Source organism: Symphalangus syndactylus, chromosome 21, assembly GCF_028878055.3.
Source record: "Symphalangus syndactylus isolate Jambi chromosome 21, NHGRI_mSymSyn1-v2.1_pri, whole genome shotgun sequence".
Taxonomy (NCBI): domain Eukaryota; kingdom Metazoa; phylum Chordata; class Mammalia; order Primates; family Hylobatidae; genus Symphalangus; species Symphalangus syndactylus.
Genome location: NC_072443.2, coordinates 57,537,006 through 57,552,807, shown reverse-complemented (window position 1 = coordinate 57,552,807; position 15,802 = coordinate 57,537,006). Strand labels below are relative to the sequence as shown.

The 15,802-nt window shown below is 53.1% G+C and overlaps 1 protein-coding gene across 2 annotated transcripts in view; it reads left to right on the top strand.

Annotated features, from left to right (window-relative positions):
* SLC6A11 (solute carrier family 6 member 11) overlaps nt 1-15,369 on the top strand; it is a 123,015-nt gene extending 107,646 nt beyond the window's left edge. For both annotated transcript variants that reach the window (XM_055259806.2, XM_055259805.2), the window contains 6 exons: nt 634-746; nt 3,841-3,978; nt 7,788-7,890; nt 8,695-8,795; nt 9,658-9,828; nt 12,868-15,369. In XM_055259806.2, the coding sequence (XP_055115781.1) occupies nt 634-746; nt 3,841-3,978; nt 7,788-7,890; nt 8,695-8,795; nt 9,658-9,828; nt 12,868-13,020 (779 nt within the window). In that variant the 3' untranslated portion in view covers nt 13,021-15,369. The remainder of the gene's footprint in view (nt 1-633; nt 747-3,840; nt 3,979-7,787; nt 7,891-8,694; nt 8,796-9,657; nt 9,829-12,867) is intronic.
* Nucleotides 15,370-15,802: the final 433 nt, after the last annotated feature.

Sequence of the window (15,802 nt, the reverse complement as noted above, 5' to 3'; positions counted from 1 at the left end):
CCGCCTGGCTACAGAGCCTGTCCTCTTGACCACTGTGCCACAGGGCTAGACTCTCAGGTATCTGTCTGCTGACATTGATAAAGTTCATCCCAAGGACACGTTAACCCAGCCCTCTATGTGCAGCAAATAAAACAAGGGAGGGACCTGGAAACGAGACTGGAAACCAAAGGAAGAGGCTGCCAGGGTGGAATAGCGTTTCTCCAGCCTAGACCCGACCTACCTACACCACAACCACTGGGTGCCTGGTACTTGCCTCCCCCTGGGCAGACAGAGTCAGAATCGCTGAGTGGGCCTGAGAATCTGAATTTTAACAAGAAACTGTACCTTGCCCCTTGAGAACAGTAGAGACATGTCCAGAGGAAGGTCCATGGATCAGTCCAACCTAAGCTTGAATCCTGACCCTTCCAAGGCCCTTGTTTACCTCTTTCTGCCTCAACTTGCTCATCTGCAAAATGGGCATCAGAATAGCACCAACCGCATGGGGTGGCTGGGAAACAGAAGTGATTTGAGTGAGAGGCAGGCACAGTGCCTGGTGCAGAGTGCCAGAGGCACTCAGTAAATGCTGGATTAAAATAGCAATGGTATGAGGGATGGGACTCCACCCAGTGGCTTTCTCTCTCTCCCTTGCTTCAGGCCCCGGCCTGGCCTTTATTGCATACCCCAAGGCGGTCACCATGATGCCTCTCTCCCCACTGTGGGCCACCTTGTTCTTCATGATGCTCATCTTCCTGGGCCTGGACAGCCAGGTAAGGGGCCATGGGGAGGGGGATCCCAGGAGGGAGGGGAGCCTGGGCCAGGAGGCCAGTCACCACCCTTAGGAGTGGCTCCCCAGGTGCAGCCACTCCCACCTGGCCCTGGCATCAGGGCCCTGCCCACCATCCCCCATTCCACCCTCCACTTCCCTCCCAGCAACCCTTGCACCCCCCATTCACCAGGTGGGCTCCACACTTACCCACAAATGTCTGTTCCGGCCCCTCTAAGCCTTCCCAAACACTGTTTTCCTTACTGGAATTCCCAACTCTCAATTCACGTTTAGAAAAATTTGCTAAATACTTCCCTTCTGCTCAACCACTCCTGCCAACAGCACTGCCTGGCACAGCAGAAGACAGTCTCAGAGAGTGAGTCCCACAGTATGCATATCCCTGTCCCAACCCAATCACTGAGGACGTGGACACATAGAAAAGCACCTCTTCTTCCTCCATCTCTGTCCTGGATGCCACCACCAGCTCTGCCCCACCACCGCCTGCCTGCCTCTGTGCTCGGCCCTCCCTAGAGGCCCCTTGCCGACCTCCCTCTGCTTGGTAGCCTCCTTTCCTGGCGAGGAGGGTAGACCTGGAGCTAGTAACTCACCCGTGCACTCAGTTTCCCTTTGTTGCCACACAGCGTGCAGGCGCTCACTTCCTGCATTGAGCACACTCCAGACTCCCATCCCAGGTCCCGGCCTCTTTCCCAGACCATTCCCCCATCAGTCCCTGAAACCCACCCTTTGCCTGCTGCTCCTCACAGCTGTTTTCCCTAGGAGCTCTGGAGGACTTACCCCAGCCACAGCCTCCCCATCTCGGAGATTGGGGTCTCTTGGCCAACCAGGGCTGTGCTGTGCAGAGGGCTCTGCAGGCAAAGCAGTCAGACCCCCTGGGCCCCCAGGTGAAGTGGGGAGACACACCCAGCCCAGCCTGTGGGAGTGCCACCCTCACCCATGACCTTGTGCCAGTTGAGTCCCTTGGCACCCAAGCCCCACGGCCAGTATGTCTGTCAAGCCAGCCGAGTCCAATTTCTTCCCCTGATGGGTTTCCCAGAAGCTGCTAAGCCAAATCACCGGGTGTTTCTGCTGATAATCTTCCCTTATTGTTGCTGTTGCAGGCAGAGGCCTTGGAGGGATTGGCAGCTTATGCGTGACAGGCCAGGCCTGTCTGGCAGAGGGAGGCAGGGCCTGGGGCCTCAGCTTGGCAAGTCCCTGGGCTGAGCTAAGCCAGCACTTGGGCCTGGGGGCCCGAGGTCTGGTACAAAAAGTGGTGGCCACTCTGCCTACCCCCATGCGTGCTGCCCTTGCTGTGTGCCTTGGATACATTCTCAGTTCATTGTCACAATAACCACACAGGCTGGTGGCTCCTTTCATTACCTCCATTTTATAGAAGAAGAAACTGAGGTTCAGAGATACTGAGTGACTTGCTTGGTCGTGCACCCGAGCCCATCTGCTTCTTGGCCTACACACTGCAGGTGTCCCGTCAGTTTCAATCCTGGATAAACAACCTCCCTTGCATCCCATCCTCTTCCCTAGGACCTGGAGAAAGAATAGAGCCAGCCCTTGCTGCTGAGGCAGAGCAGCTGCGAGGCCACAGCCTGGGCTTGAGTCCCAGCCCCATGACTTGCCAGCTGTGTACCTTGGGCTAGTCACCTCGCCTCTCTGTGCCTCATTCCCTTTGTCTGCACAAGGAGTATTGAAACACCTTTTCTGAGGAGGCAGAGGTGAATCAGAAAGGATTTGAAGCCAACAAATGGCTCCAGGGAAGGGGCGCTTCCCAACAAGGTGGCTGGCAAAAGAACCCTTGACTCCTCCCTCCCTCCCTCAAGGCAGGGCAGTGGGGTGGGTAAAGTCCAGCTCTGGAGCAAGATCACCTCGTTCAAATCCAGACTTTGCCACTTATCACCTGTGTGATCTTGGGTAAATTGTGTACTCCCTCCTCTGTGCTTCTGTGTCTTCATTTACAAAATGAGAATAATAGTAGTACAGACCATGTAGAGACTACATAAATTAATGTACGCTAACTGCCTAAAACAGAGCCTGGCACATCGCAGGTGTGATGTGGTTGTTATTATTCCTGTTATTATTATTAATTTAGCAAACATTTCTTGAGCCTCTCCCTCCTCTGTGCCAGGGGCCCTGAGCTAGACACAGGAAATAGACAGATGACAATAATGTGGCCCCTTCCCTCCAGGATCCCACCTGCTTGTAAGGAGACAGATATAAGCAGGCAAGGGCCCCCAGGGTGAGGGGTGTGCCCAGGGCAGAGGAGAGGGATGGGCTGTCCTGAGTGGGGGACGAGAGTGATCAGGAAAAGGTTCATGCAGATCTGCCCCCAGTGCCATGAGAACCAGGTGAGGGGGCGGTTGGTATCTTAGGATATTCAGGCTGGCTGTTAATGGGTGGGTAGGAACTGGGCAGATACCTTGTACCTGGCCTTGTGCTTAGCACGCAGGATACAGATGCTTAGTGGCTCAAACTCGGCCATTGATGCCTGCATTGTTTGGCTGGGGCCCAAAGACACCCAGCAGAGACAAAGAGCTGGAAGTTGGCTCACCTCTGATTGCCCTCCACCCAGCAGAGGGGCCTCATCTGCCAGAAACAAAGGGCAGGGAAGTATCTCAACCCCGGACACCACAGAGACAGACCAGAGCCTGCTATCAGCAGAGCGCGTAACTCCCACTACAGGCACAGAAATCCCAGCCTTGCCTCAAGGGCAGGGGCTGGTCTCATTTAAGTTGTCCACCCCAGCACAGAGCCCAGCATGTAGGCATGTGACAGGCAGCATGCGGGAGAAGGAGGAGTACTAGATTTGGAGTCTGAAGACCCCAGCTGAAGTCCTGACTGCCATGTCTTTGCTGAATAATCTTGGGCAGGTCACTCCCCACCTCTGAGCCTCAGCATCCTCATCTGTTAAATGGGCATGACTGGAGCTCCACTAGTGCTGGGATTACTGTTATCCTCAGGCCCCTCGTCTGCATCAATGGGTGTGGGAATGAAGGAAGCCCAGGGTTCAGGCCTGCTGCGCTTGCCCAGAGCCTGGGCCACCAGGAGCGGCCTTGTCCTTGAGTTTCACACCATCGTATCTCCCCATCCAGTTTGTGTGTGTGGAAAGCCTGGTGACCGCCGTAGTGGACATGTACCCCAAGGTCTTCCGGAGGGGTTACCGGCGGGAGCTGCTCATCCTAGCCTTGTCTGTTATCTCCTATTTTCTGGGCCTCGTGATGTTAACAGAGGTGAGTGGCACGGTTTGGGCTGCACGGGGTGAAGTGGGTGTGTGACGTCAACTCCCAGCTCTATAAGTGACCAGCTATGTGACCCGGGTCAGGTCTAGTGCCCTCTGCCACTCGGTTTATGCTTCCTCCTAGCGGGTCATGGTGAGGATCTAATGGAAGTTCTCATCAAGCCCTCAGCACAGTGTCTTCATGTGCAAGTGCTCAGCTAAAGGCCGCTGCTGTTATTCACAGAGGGGAGTCACACTCACCAGGGGAACGCTGGGTTGATCTGTCATGGTGAGCACATGGATGCCTGGGCCATCCCTAAGAATAACTTCTGGGTGAAGCAACAACGTCAGCTACTGGCCCCTACAGCAGTTACCTATGAGTGGTTTCATGTTCAAAGCAGGCTTTTCTGGGCATCTCTGAGAATAGGCTCCCATGATGATATTGGCACCTTCGGGCACCGTGTGCGCCAGCCTGGGACTTCTATGTGTGCCCCTCTTCTCATTGTCCCTGCTGGGCCTGCAGGTTAGGAGAGGTTCTCCATGACCTCCAAATTAAGACCATCTGATAAAACCATATTTTTCTACCCCACCTCCCATAGCCATCCTGTCAAATAAATACCGTCTTACGATATGGGAAGGTAACATTAGGTATTTTTCTCCCCATATGCACAAAATTAATTAATTTAAAAAGAAAAAAAAGAACTGTTGCCTAGAAACAAGAAGAGGTTTTGTAAGAAACATGGAAAGAAATGAGGGAACTCAGAATCAGTAAAAGCAGCTGATGTAATATTGAGGTCAGGCTAGAAAGCATTTGGGTTCATGCCACCTTGTTGCGTCTACTTATCCCCCCCACTTTCCAACTCATATGCTGCCTCCTCCTGGAAGCCTTCTTAGCTTGCCTTCCCTCATTCATGCCCCCAGCCCCTAGCACTTTGTTTGCAGCTCAGTTCAGTCTCTTCTTCCCCATTAACATGATCTACGGTCCACCTGTTCACCTGTCTCCCCCACCAGACCTCAGGGGCTGTGAGAACAGGAGCCAGCCCTCATTTGGCTTCATGCCCTCAGAGCCAATTCAGCACCTGGCATGGGGTGGGTGCTCAGTGCACAGTGGCTGGCATCATTACCTCGCCCAGTCATTGTCACATTAATGAGAGTGATAATCAGTGTTGGAGCAAATAAATGGTACGACGCTTCCCAGTTTCCACCTCACCTCTCCCCACTCGGAGAAACTGGCGCTGCAGTAAGCAGGGCCTCATTAAGCATTGATTAATTAGAGTCTCTCGTCACAGTCTTGTCACATACAAATTGGGGGGTTAGCCTGATGCGTTAAAGAGGCTAACGGACAGAATTCCAAGAGGAGCAGATGTTGGCACGGGCATCAGCTGCTTGGAGAAGGCAGATAGTGGAGGGTGCTTCTTGAACTGCCTGCCCCAGGTGCCCCCAGCTCACCGAGTCTTTGATACACAACCTGTGACTGAGGCCTCACATCTGCCCAAGGGGTGTTTCATGGCCCCCAGAGGCCATCAGGGAGCCAGCACCACAGTCACCCAAGACTGTTAATCAGCAGGCACTTGGGCTTCACATGCCAACCCTCCGCCTTCTCGGAGGAATATCTGTGATCAGTTGCAGTGGAGAAGTTCAAATTGCCAAATGGGCCATGCCACCTTGGCCTTCATGGTAATTGCTGGAAGGAACTTTCCCTCACTTATACACATTTAAAGCTCAGCTCTAAGAAAAATAGGCCACAAACTTCTTTTCTTCCACCAAGGCAGTATGATGAGTGGTTGAGAGTATGGGCTTTGCAGACAGATGACCTGGGTTCAATCCTCAGCCCTTGACTAGCTGGCTGGATGACCTGCAGCAGGTGTTGTCGCTGCTCCTTGCCTCAGTTTCCCCATGTGAACAGTGGAGATAACACTAGTGCCTGCCTTGTAATTGCACCACGAAGGACCAACTGGATTAAGACACAGGAAGCAGTTTAACACAGCCTGCTACTTGCTGAATGCTGCATTAAGGTTTCTTTGTTCCTTTGTAAAGTATGATGTTCATGGGAGGAGAGCAACTGGAGGTGGGGGCGGGTCTCAGGTATTAACTCAGAAAGCCAAGCCCTGTACTCCACAGAGAGGTGCCTCAGACCTGCTCCTGACCCCCACAGACCTGAATATTCACTGTAGTTGTCACAGATGGGAGAACCCAGGACAGGCATGGCCCGCTGAGAGATCCATTTCGTTTCGTCCTCACTGTGTTTTTTAAAAAGACGAAGTTGCCAACAATTAAAACAGAAAAATTTCCCATACAAATCTGCATTTCTGGTGTCTTCCGTAAAATCTGCAGATCTGGCCTCACAGCTGCATTCCCCAGCAACTGCCCTCCAGCGGTGTGTAGCTAGATGGGGCCCATACTCTCCGGTTAGCCATGGTCCCCACCACTCCCTGGTACCAAACCCACCCCCCTTTTCTCGTATCATCTGTCTGGCCTTGTGGGCATTGAGATGTTTCTCCCTGTCTAGATGAAGACATGAAGGAGTCTCATGGTGTGTGGTCTGTGAGTGACAGGAGGAGGCCCAGGGCACCCTGGGAGCACAGAGGGGAAGCAGAACTCCAAGGAAGTCCCCATGGCAGAAGCACAGGAGGCTCTCCAGGTTTCATTCCAGCCCCCTAATGCACTGTCCTGGTATTCAGACTACCCCACCCCACCTGATCCTTCCTACCTCTTTGACACTTTTATTTCCCCTGTGTTTGATTGCATCCTCTAAGGACCCTCATTGTATTGTAAAGATTTTATTTAGAGACCCCCGCTCTCCCTACATCTGTGGCTGGTGTCCTCTCCCCTCCCCTCCCTCCTAGAAAACCTTCCCAGATTACCTTGGTCAGCTGAGCTCACACATTCTAGGACGTCACTAAACTCAGTCATCACGGATTTGTATGCTACAGAGCTGGCCTGTGGTCATTTCTTCATCCCATGAAGATGGACCACATACCTCCTGCGTGCCAAGCCCTGGGCCAGAAACTGGGACCCAGCACTGGACAAAGCCAGTTGGACTCCCTCCCCCATGGAGATCACACTCCACAGGATTTAACTTACATGTATCACCCCCTACTGTGCGCCAGCCCCACTCCCCTCTTGTTTTAATTGTGAGTCCACAAAACATGCTATGAAGGCCCAAAGAAAGAATGAGGCCATCAGAAAGGGCTTCCTGAAGGAGGTGGCATTTGATCTGAGCTTTGAAGGAACTTACCGGGTGAAAGGGAATAGCATGTGTAGAGGCACAGAGGTGAAGCTGTCCCTTGGTCTGTCCAGGAGGGGCTGTGGGAAGGGAGATGAGGCCAATGAGGAGGGCAGCAGCCGTGACTGGCGGGCTGAAAGGAGCCAAAGGGTCACTTTAAACTACCACGTTTGGTTGGATTTGCACGTTTCAGAGAAAGGTTCCTCTGAAAGCTGGCATGCAGACGGATTGGAGAGGGTGAGGCTGGAGGCAGGGAGGCCAGTCAGGAGGCTGTTATAGCCATCCAGGGAGGGGTGCTGAGCCTCCCCCATCTCGATTTTCTGTGTAGTCTCTGGCCCTTGGGGAGCTGGAAAGTGAGGGGCTGAGACAAGACAAACCATCTGCGGTCCCAGCAGCCCCCAAAGGACAGGGAATTAGGGGGCACCCAGATGGGAGGGTGCAATTTTCAAACTGGGAAGACTAGGGAGAAACAGATTCCTGGCAGTGGTAGCCACAGAGCAGAGAGAGGGACCTTCCTGAGGCCAGATGGCTGACCCTGCTCTCCCGTGTGTCCGTTCACCTCCCATCCGTCTGTGTGTCTGTTCCCCGACCTGCAGGGTGGCATGTACATCTTCCAGCTCTTTGACTCCTATGCTGCCAGTGGGATGTGCCTTCTCTTCGTGGCCATCTTTGAGTGCATCTGCATCGGCTGGGTGTATGGTGAGTAGCAGCCAAGCCCGTCCACACCCCAGCTGCCCACCAGGTGCCCAGGATCCTGGTGCTTGGACTCTGGTTGGCTCTGGTTCTCTGTGGCTTATCTTGGTCTATACTGGCCTCTTCTTTCTCTTCAGGGATCCCTTGGCCTTTTCCCACTGTTGCTAGACCTTCTGCTTTCACATCCTGCAGCACAGGAAGGGGTTCAGGGCTCAGGCACTATGATCTTGGGCCAGTTCTTCCCCTGAGGCTGTTTTCCCCTTTGTAAAATAACAGTAGTCATGTCTCCAAGTGGGAGAAAGTGTAGTCGAGCAGCAGCCTGCATGGTGCCTGGCCTTCCATAGGCAACCACCTCAGGTCCTCCTGCTCCCCAAGCCCAAAAAGTGGGTGAGGGTTGCTGGGCTCAGTGATGGTCACTCCTGCCATGAGTGTGGCTTGGGAATGGATGCCTCTGCAGGCCCCTGCTCTGTAGCAGCCCTGCCAGGCTCCTGCCTTCGAAATCCTCATCCCCACCCCTGATTGCCTTGCCTCCAAAGGGATCACCTTCTGCCTTTCTCCCAGAAATTCATCATTTCCTGGGCCTGAGGCCAGGAGAGCTCTCTCCAGTAGTGGGCCAGCATCCCTCCTGCTGCTCTTTATTCTGAAACCTCACACATGTAACATCTCGGTCGTTATTTAAGCAGTACAAAGGTTCCTGCAGCAGTTTTTCTGTCTCAGGCTGGAGAAAGCAAACACTCCTAGCCATTCCTCTGACTCATGTACAAAACTTCTCTGGGGTGTGTATGTTCCCCTCTGATTTATTCCGGACAGGAAGCAACCGGTTCTATGATAACATTGAAGACATGATTGGCTACCGGCCACCGTCGCTCATTAAGTGGTGCTGGAAGATCATGACCCCTGGGATCTGTGCGGTAAGGGCCTCACCAGGAGCCACCTCCAGCCGTCTACCCACCCATCTACCCCCCAACCCACGTTTCCACTCCGTAGCCCCCAGCCTGGCCGAGGCTGGACCTGAGGAGGCTGATGTCCCCTGGTTCAGGCCACCTTGCAAAGCTGTACCCATGGGCACAGGCTCTGGGCTTAGCCAAGCAGTGGCCTCATTGGGATCCCAGTGTTGCTGTGTGACCAGGAGCACAGCGCTTCCCTTCTCAGGACCTCAGGTTCTGCATACGCAAATGAGGCACTGGATCCGCCTCAGAGGGCCGAGGACTATGTGGGGAACAAAGACCTGTCCCCATCTTGTTGTTAACCACGAAGGCAGCAGAGCCGAGGGTGACACTGGGGCTCATGCTCTGCCTGAGACCGGACCACAGTGGGGCCTTTGTGAGCAGACATTTAGTTAAAAAGCACCCAATCACTCCTTATCCATTTCTTGGCACTGGAAGTAACTCAGCATCTTCACAGACTGTGGTAGTTCTGAGAAGCAACTTTGAAACCAGTCCCGAGGAGTAACTAGAAAAAATAAAAATTCCTAACTGGGCAGAGGCCAGGGAAGAGGCTCCTGGGGGTGGGGAGAGGTCCTCACAGCCCAGCAAGGTCCCAGGACCCAGGGCCACATTCCCTGAGCATCTGTTGCCTGTGGAATGGGGCTCCAGCCTGCTGTGCCTCAAGCTCACTGTGGTCTTGGCAGGGCCTCACTTTTCACAGCTGTGAAACAGGGCCAGCCTCCTTCCCTGCCAGCCTCCGGCTAGTCTGTGCCTGGGCCTCAGACCCCTCATGGCCTAGCAGGGCTGAGGGCCCATCCCCCAGGCACCTGCCCCCATCTCTCTGCAGGGGATCTTCATCTTCTTCTTGATCAAGTACAAGCCGCTTAAGTACAACAACATCTACACCTACCCAGCCTGGGGCTATGGCATTGGCTGGCTCATGGCCCTGTCCTCCATGCTCTGCATCCCGCTCTGGATCTGCATCACAGTGTGGAAGACGGATGGGACGCTGCCCGAGGTGAGACCACCCCAGGAGGGCTGGTGCGTGTGGGCAGGGTTCGCGCCTTGGGTCCCAGTTTCCTCATCTGCACGGTGCGCGATGACAGCCTGTGCCCACCTGCCTCAAGGGGACACTGTGGCAAACTCCTCTATGGCCAATGCTCATCATCATGGTTGTGCCCAAGGTGTCTCTGTGAGGTCTTTTGGCTGAGCCAGTTTCTAGTAGCCCAGCCTCTGTCTTCCTGTCTGTAAAATGGGATAACCGCATTACCTAACTTACAGAGGCTGTGAGAACGCAGTGAGTTCATACAGGAAAAGCCCTGGGACCCAGACCTGGACCAGAGGGTAACAAGTGTTAGCGCTATTTTGTGAATCCCAATCATTCTGACGTGTCACTGTGCCAGGCTGTCTACCTGCTGTATCTCCTGCCATCCTCAGAGCAAACTGGGGCGATAGGCATCATTTTCTGCAGTTAGCAGGTAGAGGAAACAGGTTCAGAGAAATCAGGTCACTTGCCTGAGGTCACACAGCCAACAGCAGATCACATTGTTAAAGACAATTTCATCAAAGTAGATTTTAGCTATCCTAAAATTAACCCATTTCAGCTATACAATTACACAATTTTTAGTAATGTTCCACATTGTGCAGTCATTGTCATGAATCCATTTTAGAATACTTTCATCATCCTAATAAGAGTCCTCATGCCCATTCACTGTTAACCCCTGTTCCAGCCCCAGACAACCACAGATCTACTCTGTCTCTGTGGATTTGCCTACCCTGGATGTTTCCTCTCACTGGAGTCCTACAGTGTGTGGTCCTTTGTCAGCAACTGAATCGTTACCGAGCCCATCTTACTCCAGAGCGGCACCCCCTATTCACTCTCCTTCCCTACCGCTGGCAGCCCGATGGTTTGAATGGGTTTCTGCTTATTTAGTAAACATCACAGGGTGTTTGTTGTGTGCCAGACGCTGTTCTAAGCAGTTTACAAATACTAAGTCATTTAATCCGCATAGCAATCCTGGGGGGTGGAGATTCATTTTGTCTCCGTGGATGAGGAAACTGAAGTACCGAGAAGTGTAGCAACTTGCCCAAGGGCACACAGCTTCTGAAGGATACAGCAGAGATTCCGGCATGTGTGGTCCTGTCCCCTGAGTTTCACTGCCTCACCTTCCTCCGCTGGACCGGTTGCACTCCACCGTGCGGCCCTGTCTCTGCCCCAGGGCCACACCCCAGAGACTGCAGGAGTTGAACTTGGCCACCCAGGAGGTGATGGGGAGTGAGGGTATGCAGAGCCAGAATGCAAGCTCCAGCTCAGAGTCAGCTGCACCCAGCCCACCTGCCTGCCCATCGAGTGGCCTGGTCTCCAGAAATAGTCATGCATCCAGCCAGAAGGAGCCAGCCACTAAGGAAGGTCTCTTTCTCAAGCCTGCTCATGCCCCAGAGCAAGTCAGGCTCCTTGGCACCTGCAGGGAATGTAGGTCAAGGGCAGTTGGTTAATTCTGATCTCAAGCCAAACACATCCAGAGGGAAGCTGACCCGGGGCCTTAAAACCTTGACCACTGGAAGACCCCTGCCCAAACTTCCAGATGGCCTTTTGGAGTTCAGAAATGCCTGGTGTTGCCTGCTAAATCCTCCAGAGATCATCTCAGGCCTGGTGTGGGGGGGGAAAGCAGGGGAGGGAGCCTTCTTTCCTAAGTCCCCTCCATCTCCCTGAGCTCACACACCTGCCAACATGGACAGCAGGATTTATTAAAGAGGGAATTCTTTGGAGGTGTCAGACCCAGTTTCCAGGCCTTCCTTACCGAGAGTCCTTGTGCCAGGTAGTCCACCACCCGAGCCTCAGTTCCCACAAAGATGCTGCTGGGGGATGGGAAGGATCTAGAGGGAAAAATGAGAACAGAGGTGACTCAGAGACGTGCTCTGAGGATGCATCCTACTGATAGAAGGTAACATGGTGGCCGCTCAACTAATCTGATCCTTATACTAACCCCGGAAGGCAGGTACCATTATTATCCCCCTTTACAGATGAGGAAACTGAAGCACAGGGGGTTAAGCTTCTTGCCCTTGTTAAATGGTAGAGCCTGAACACAAACCCAGGCACCTGGCTTTGGAACCCATGCTCTAGCCCCAGATCTGTGCCAGAGCCTGGCACAGTGCCTGGCACACAGGAGGCACCTATTAATTGCACAGGTGAGTCTGCCTGTTAATCCTACCTGGACAGTGTGCCACAGCAGGCACAGCAGGATCTGAAAGAGAACATAGAACCTCGATCCTGAGAAACCAGCCACCCAAAAGACTTTGCAACCTTCTTTGGGAAATGGTTTATGCCCAGAAAGGGCCCCCCAAATCCTAGCCTGGAGTCTTCTCCCAGGAAACCTGGGGAGTGCGGATGAAGCCGAGGGATAGGGGCCTGAGGCAGGGCCACATCTGGCCTGAGGGGCAGGGCTGTGGGGCAGAAGTCTGCATCCGTCAGAGCCAGCCAGCTGGTGTTGGCTGCTTTGCAAGGCAGCCTGAGGCTGTGAGCCTTGGGCTTTGTGATAATGCCTCTACTTTTGGGCACAGCTGGAGGAACACCCAACACACACTACACCTTCCCCCACATGATGGCACCCCTTCCATGGTGAGTGCACCCAGGTATCCAGCAATTGTCCTGTAAACAGCCCTGGAGATGCATTACCACCCAGCAATTCACACCCCAGCTTCTCAGTGTCCCCCGAGAGCAGGCACCAGGCAGTGGACCCTGATGACAGCTCTGAGTCCCAGCCACCTTTCCTAGCCAAGTGCGAGGCTAAGCACTTTCCATAGCCTCTCCTTACTCTTGACCTAATGCCAGGAGTAGGGACCTCTATGGTCCCCATTTTTCATAGGAGGAAACTCAGACCCAGGGAGGTTGTTCATCATCCAGGACAGAGCTGTAAGAGGCCAAACTGGGGCCCGGACCTTGGTCTGAGAATTCTCCAGCACCCAGGTGTCCCCCGTGTGCTTGGGAGAGGCCAAAGCAGACCCTGGACCCTGGCAGCTAATCACTCAGATCTTCCCCTCCTCTCCAACCATCCAGAAACTCCAGAAGTTGACGACCCCCAGCACAGATCTGAAAATGCGGGGCAAGCTTGGGGTGAGCCCACGGATGGTGACAGTTAATGACTGTGATGCCAAACTCAAGAGTGACGGGACCATCGCAGCCATCACAGAGAAGGAGACGCACTTCTGAGCTGCCGCCAGCCACCTAGGGCTCTTCTTCCTTTCTTCCCCCTGTGTGTAAATGAATTCCTGAACCCCATACTTCACCTAATGGTAGGGGATTGCTTGTTTTGCACAGGATTTATTAACAAGTTAATTTTAAGGTGGCCACTGTACACTGCTCGAAAGTCATATCCCCTCCCCTCCCCCAGTCGTCATGGAAGTAACCACTACAAAGAGATAACACTGTACAAGGACTGCCAGATCTTCTGTCCTAGGGCAGTTTTAATCAATGTTTTCTAGGGATTAGGAAGAAGTGTATAATATTGTAAAACTTTTTTTACTGGGTTTGTGGGCCAGGTGGGGTGGGGAGTGATGGCTGTCCTCCTCTGTCAGCCTTTTAATGACCGTTCTGTGTCCCATGTTTGTCTCTGACCATCCACAGCCGCCCCTCCTCCATACCCCAGGGATAATTTTTCCTTCAAACCTTCCCTTTCCAAGGGACACTGGGTTTGCAGACAGCAAGGCTATATGGCAGAGAAGAAAAAGTCCAGCAGACTCAGGACTCCTGAGCTGCAGACCCCGCTCTGCCCTGATCCCATGAAGTGATCTTGGGCACTCCCTTTCCCTCCCTGGGCCTCAGTTTCCCCATCTCCCACATGGGAGGAGGAGCCGGATTGGGTTATTTCTTAGGGATTCTCTTTGTGTGCCTTGCTGGCTTCCAGACCTGCTGTGGACCTTGGCTTCCTCTGAGGACTTGCAGGCAATAATCTCCGCCCTCCCAGTTGTACCTCCTCCCCACCTGCTTATTTAAAATCAGGTTTATCGTAGAAATGGTGTGATGTTGATGTGTGTTTTCCCTAAAACTCTAATTTCATCTCATCTGTGGGTAGCCCGCTCTCTGGACACCAGTGGGTCCTCAGCCCCCATGGCAGGGGCTCCTCTGTCTGGCCTGCCTTTTTTTCCTGGTCAGCTGCTCTTAGCCCCGGCTCTGCCTCTCCACCCTTGGCAGGGCTGGCTGGAGTTGCTGTGGGGACTGGTTTTCTGGGTGGGGAAGCAGCCAACTATTCTTGCAGCCACCCCAGCGAGGATCTATGTCTTAGGACCTTCCTCTGGCCTTCCATGAGAAGCAGCCACAATGGGGCCTGGTTTCCTCCTAAGGCCCTTCTCTGTCCCAGGCCACCTCTTCTCCCACCTCCTGTCCCCTAACCTCCACCTACCACCATCCTACCTCTCAGTTCTCTCCCATCCTTGCCCCTGGTTCAGGAGCCATTCTACCTGCCTCTGTGACCAAGCGCAAGGCTACAGGTGCAGTCACCTGTTCCCTGCCACCTTCCCTCCCTTCTTTGGCAGAGAGAAGTCTCAGCTCTCACTAGAGGGAAGACCTGGGCATCCCGCTGGCTCCTCTCTCGGTGGGGCCTGGAGTCTGGTGCTGTTCCCCAGCCAGCCTGGCTGCAGACCTCTCTGGCTAATACCTCTCTTCTTCCTTAATTGGACTTCATGTCAAGCCTCTGCCTTGGTTTCTGAGCTATATGAGGGTGGGGAAGGTACACTCTTTTTTCCTTTTTCCTTAGGTTCCCAATATTATTTGGTGGAAATGTGGGCTTTCTCTAAACCAAGGCTTTAGTTTCCTGTAAGGGTCCTCTGTGTTTGATTCACCCAAAAGTCTGCAAACCCCCAGCGTCTCTGCTCTGGCCAGCCCCGATCTGAAGCCTGTGTCTGCTAAGAGGGATGCCCAGTGCCCCACTGGGCAGGATGGGAAGCCTAGCCTGGGCCCCCTCTGTGCACACAGTTCAGGCCTGCCCAGCTTCTTATGGGCAAGCCACCATCCCACTCTTGTCTCCCTAAGCTATCTGGTTCTGCGGACCCAGGAAGGGCCAGGCTGGGGCCCTGCTTGTGTTTATCCTCGGCTGCTGTCTTCCCAGCAGGCCCCAGGCAAGGAGGCTTCCCACTGCTGCTGCTACCGGTTCTCCACACCAACTCTCATGGATGCACAGATCCCTGTGGTCCACCATCGCCGACACACACACACATCGTACATGTGGCTGTTAACACTTGACTCACTTAACACTACTCATGGGGCAGGGCGGAGGGTGGATTGTTGTCTTTTGTTTTTTTGTAATTTCCTACTAGTATTTGGGTAACTTTGGGGGTGGGGAGGACGATGTGGGGGCAGGGGAACATGTCATTGTGATGACTTTTTTGATATTCATTAGAAACAATACATCCTTTCTGAGATATTTACAGTATTGTTAAAAATGAAAAAGGTTGTACTGTTTTGCATAATGAACATTTTTATTGGGCATTCAAAGGGTACAAGATTGTCTGCTTACTCATTTTTAAAAATTAAAGAAATGAACAATCAGTGTGGCTGTTCCTAGCAAGGTGGTATTCGTTGGATTTTTTGTCCTGTTTTTATTCCCTCCATGATATGCCTGCAAAACCATCTTGGGTCCCTGTGTGGAAGCTGCAGTCTCAACTCCGCACTACAAATTAGAAACCAAAGCAGTGGTGTTTTAGGAGCCCAGACTTCTTTATGTTCATGTATTTACCATTTGCCTAGTATGTGCTAGATGCTTTACAGAAGTTGTCTTTTTAATCCTTACAACAACTCTGTAAAGTAGGTACTTCTCCACTTTATTTATGTATTGCTTTATTTCTTTATTACTTCCCCTATTTTACAGATAGCCATCTATTCTTGCAGCCACCCCAGCCAGGATCTATGTTTTAAGACCTTCCTCCAGCCTCCCATGAGAAGGAGCCACAGTGGGGCCTGGTTTTCTTCTAAGGCCCTTCTCTGTCCCCAGCCACCT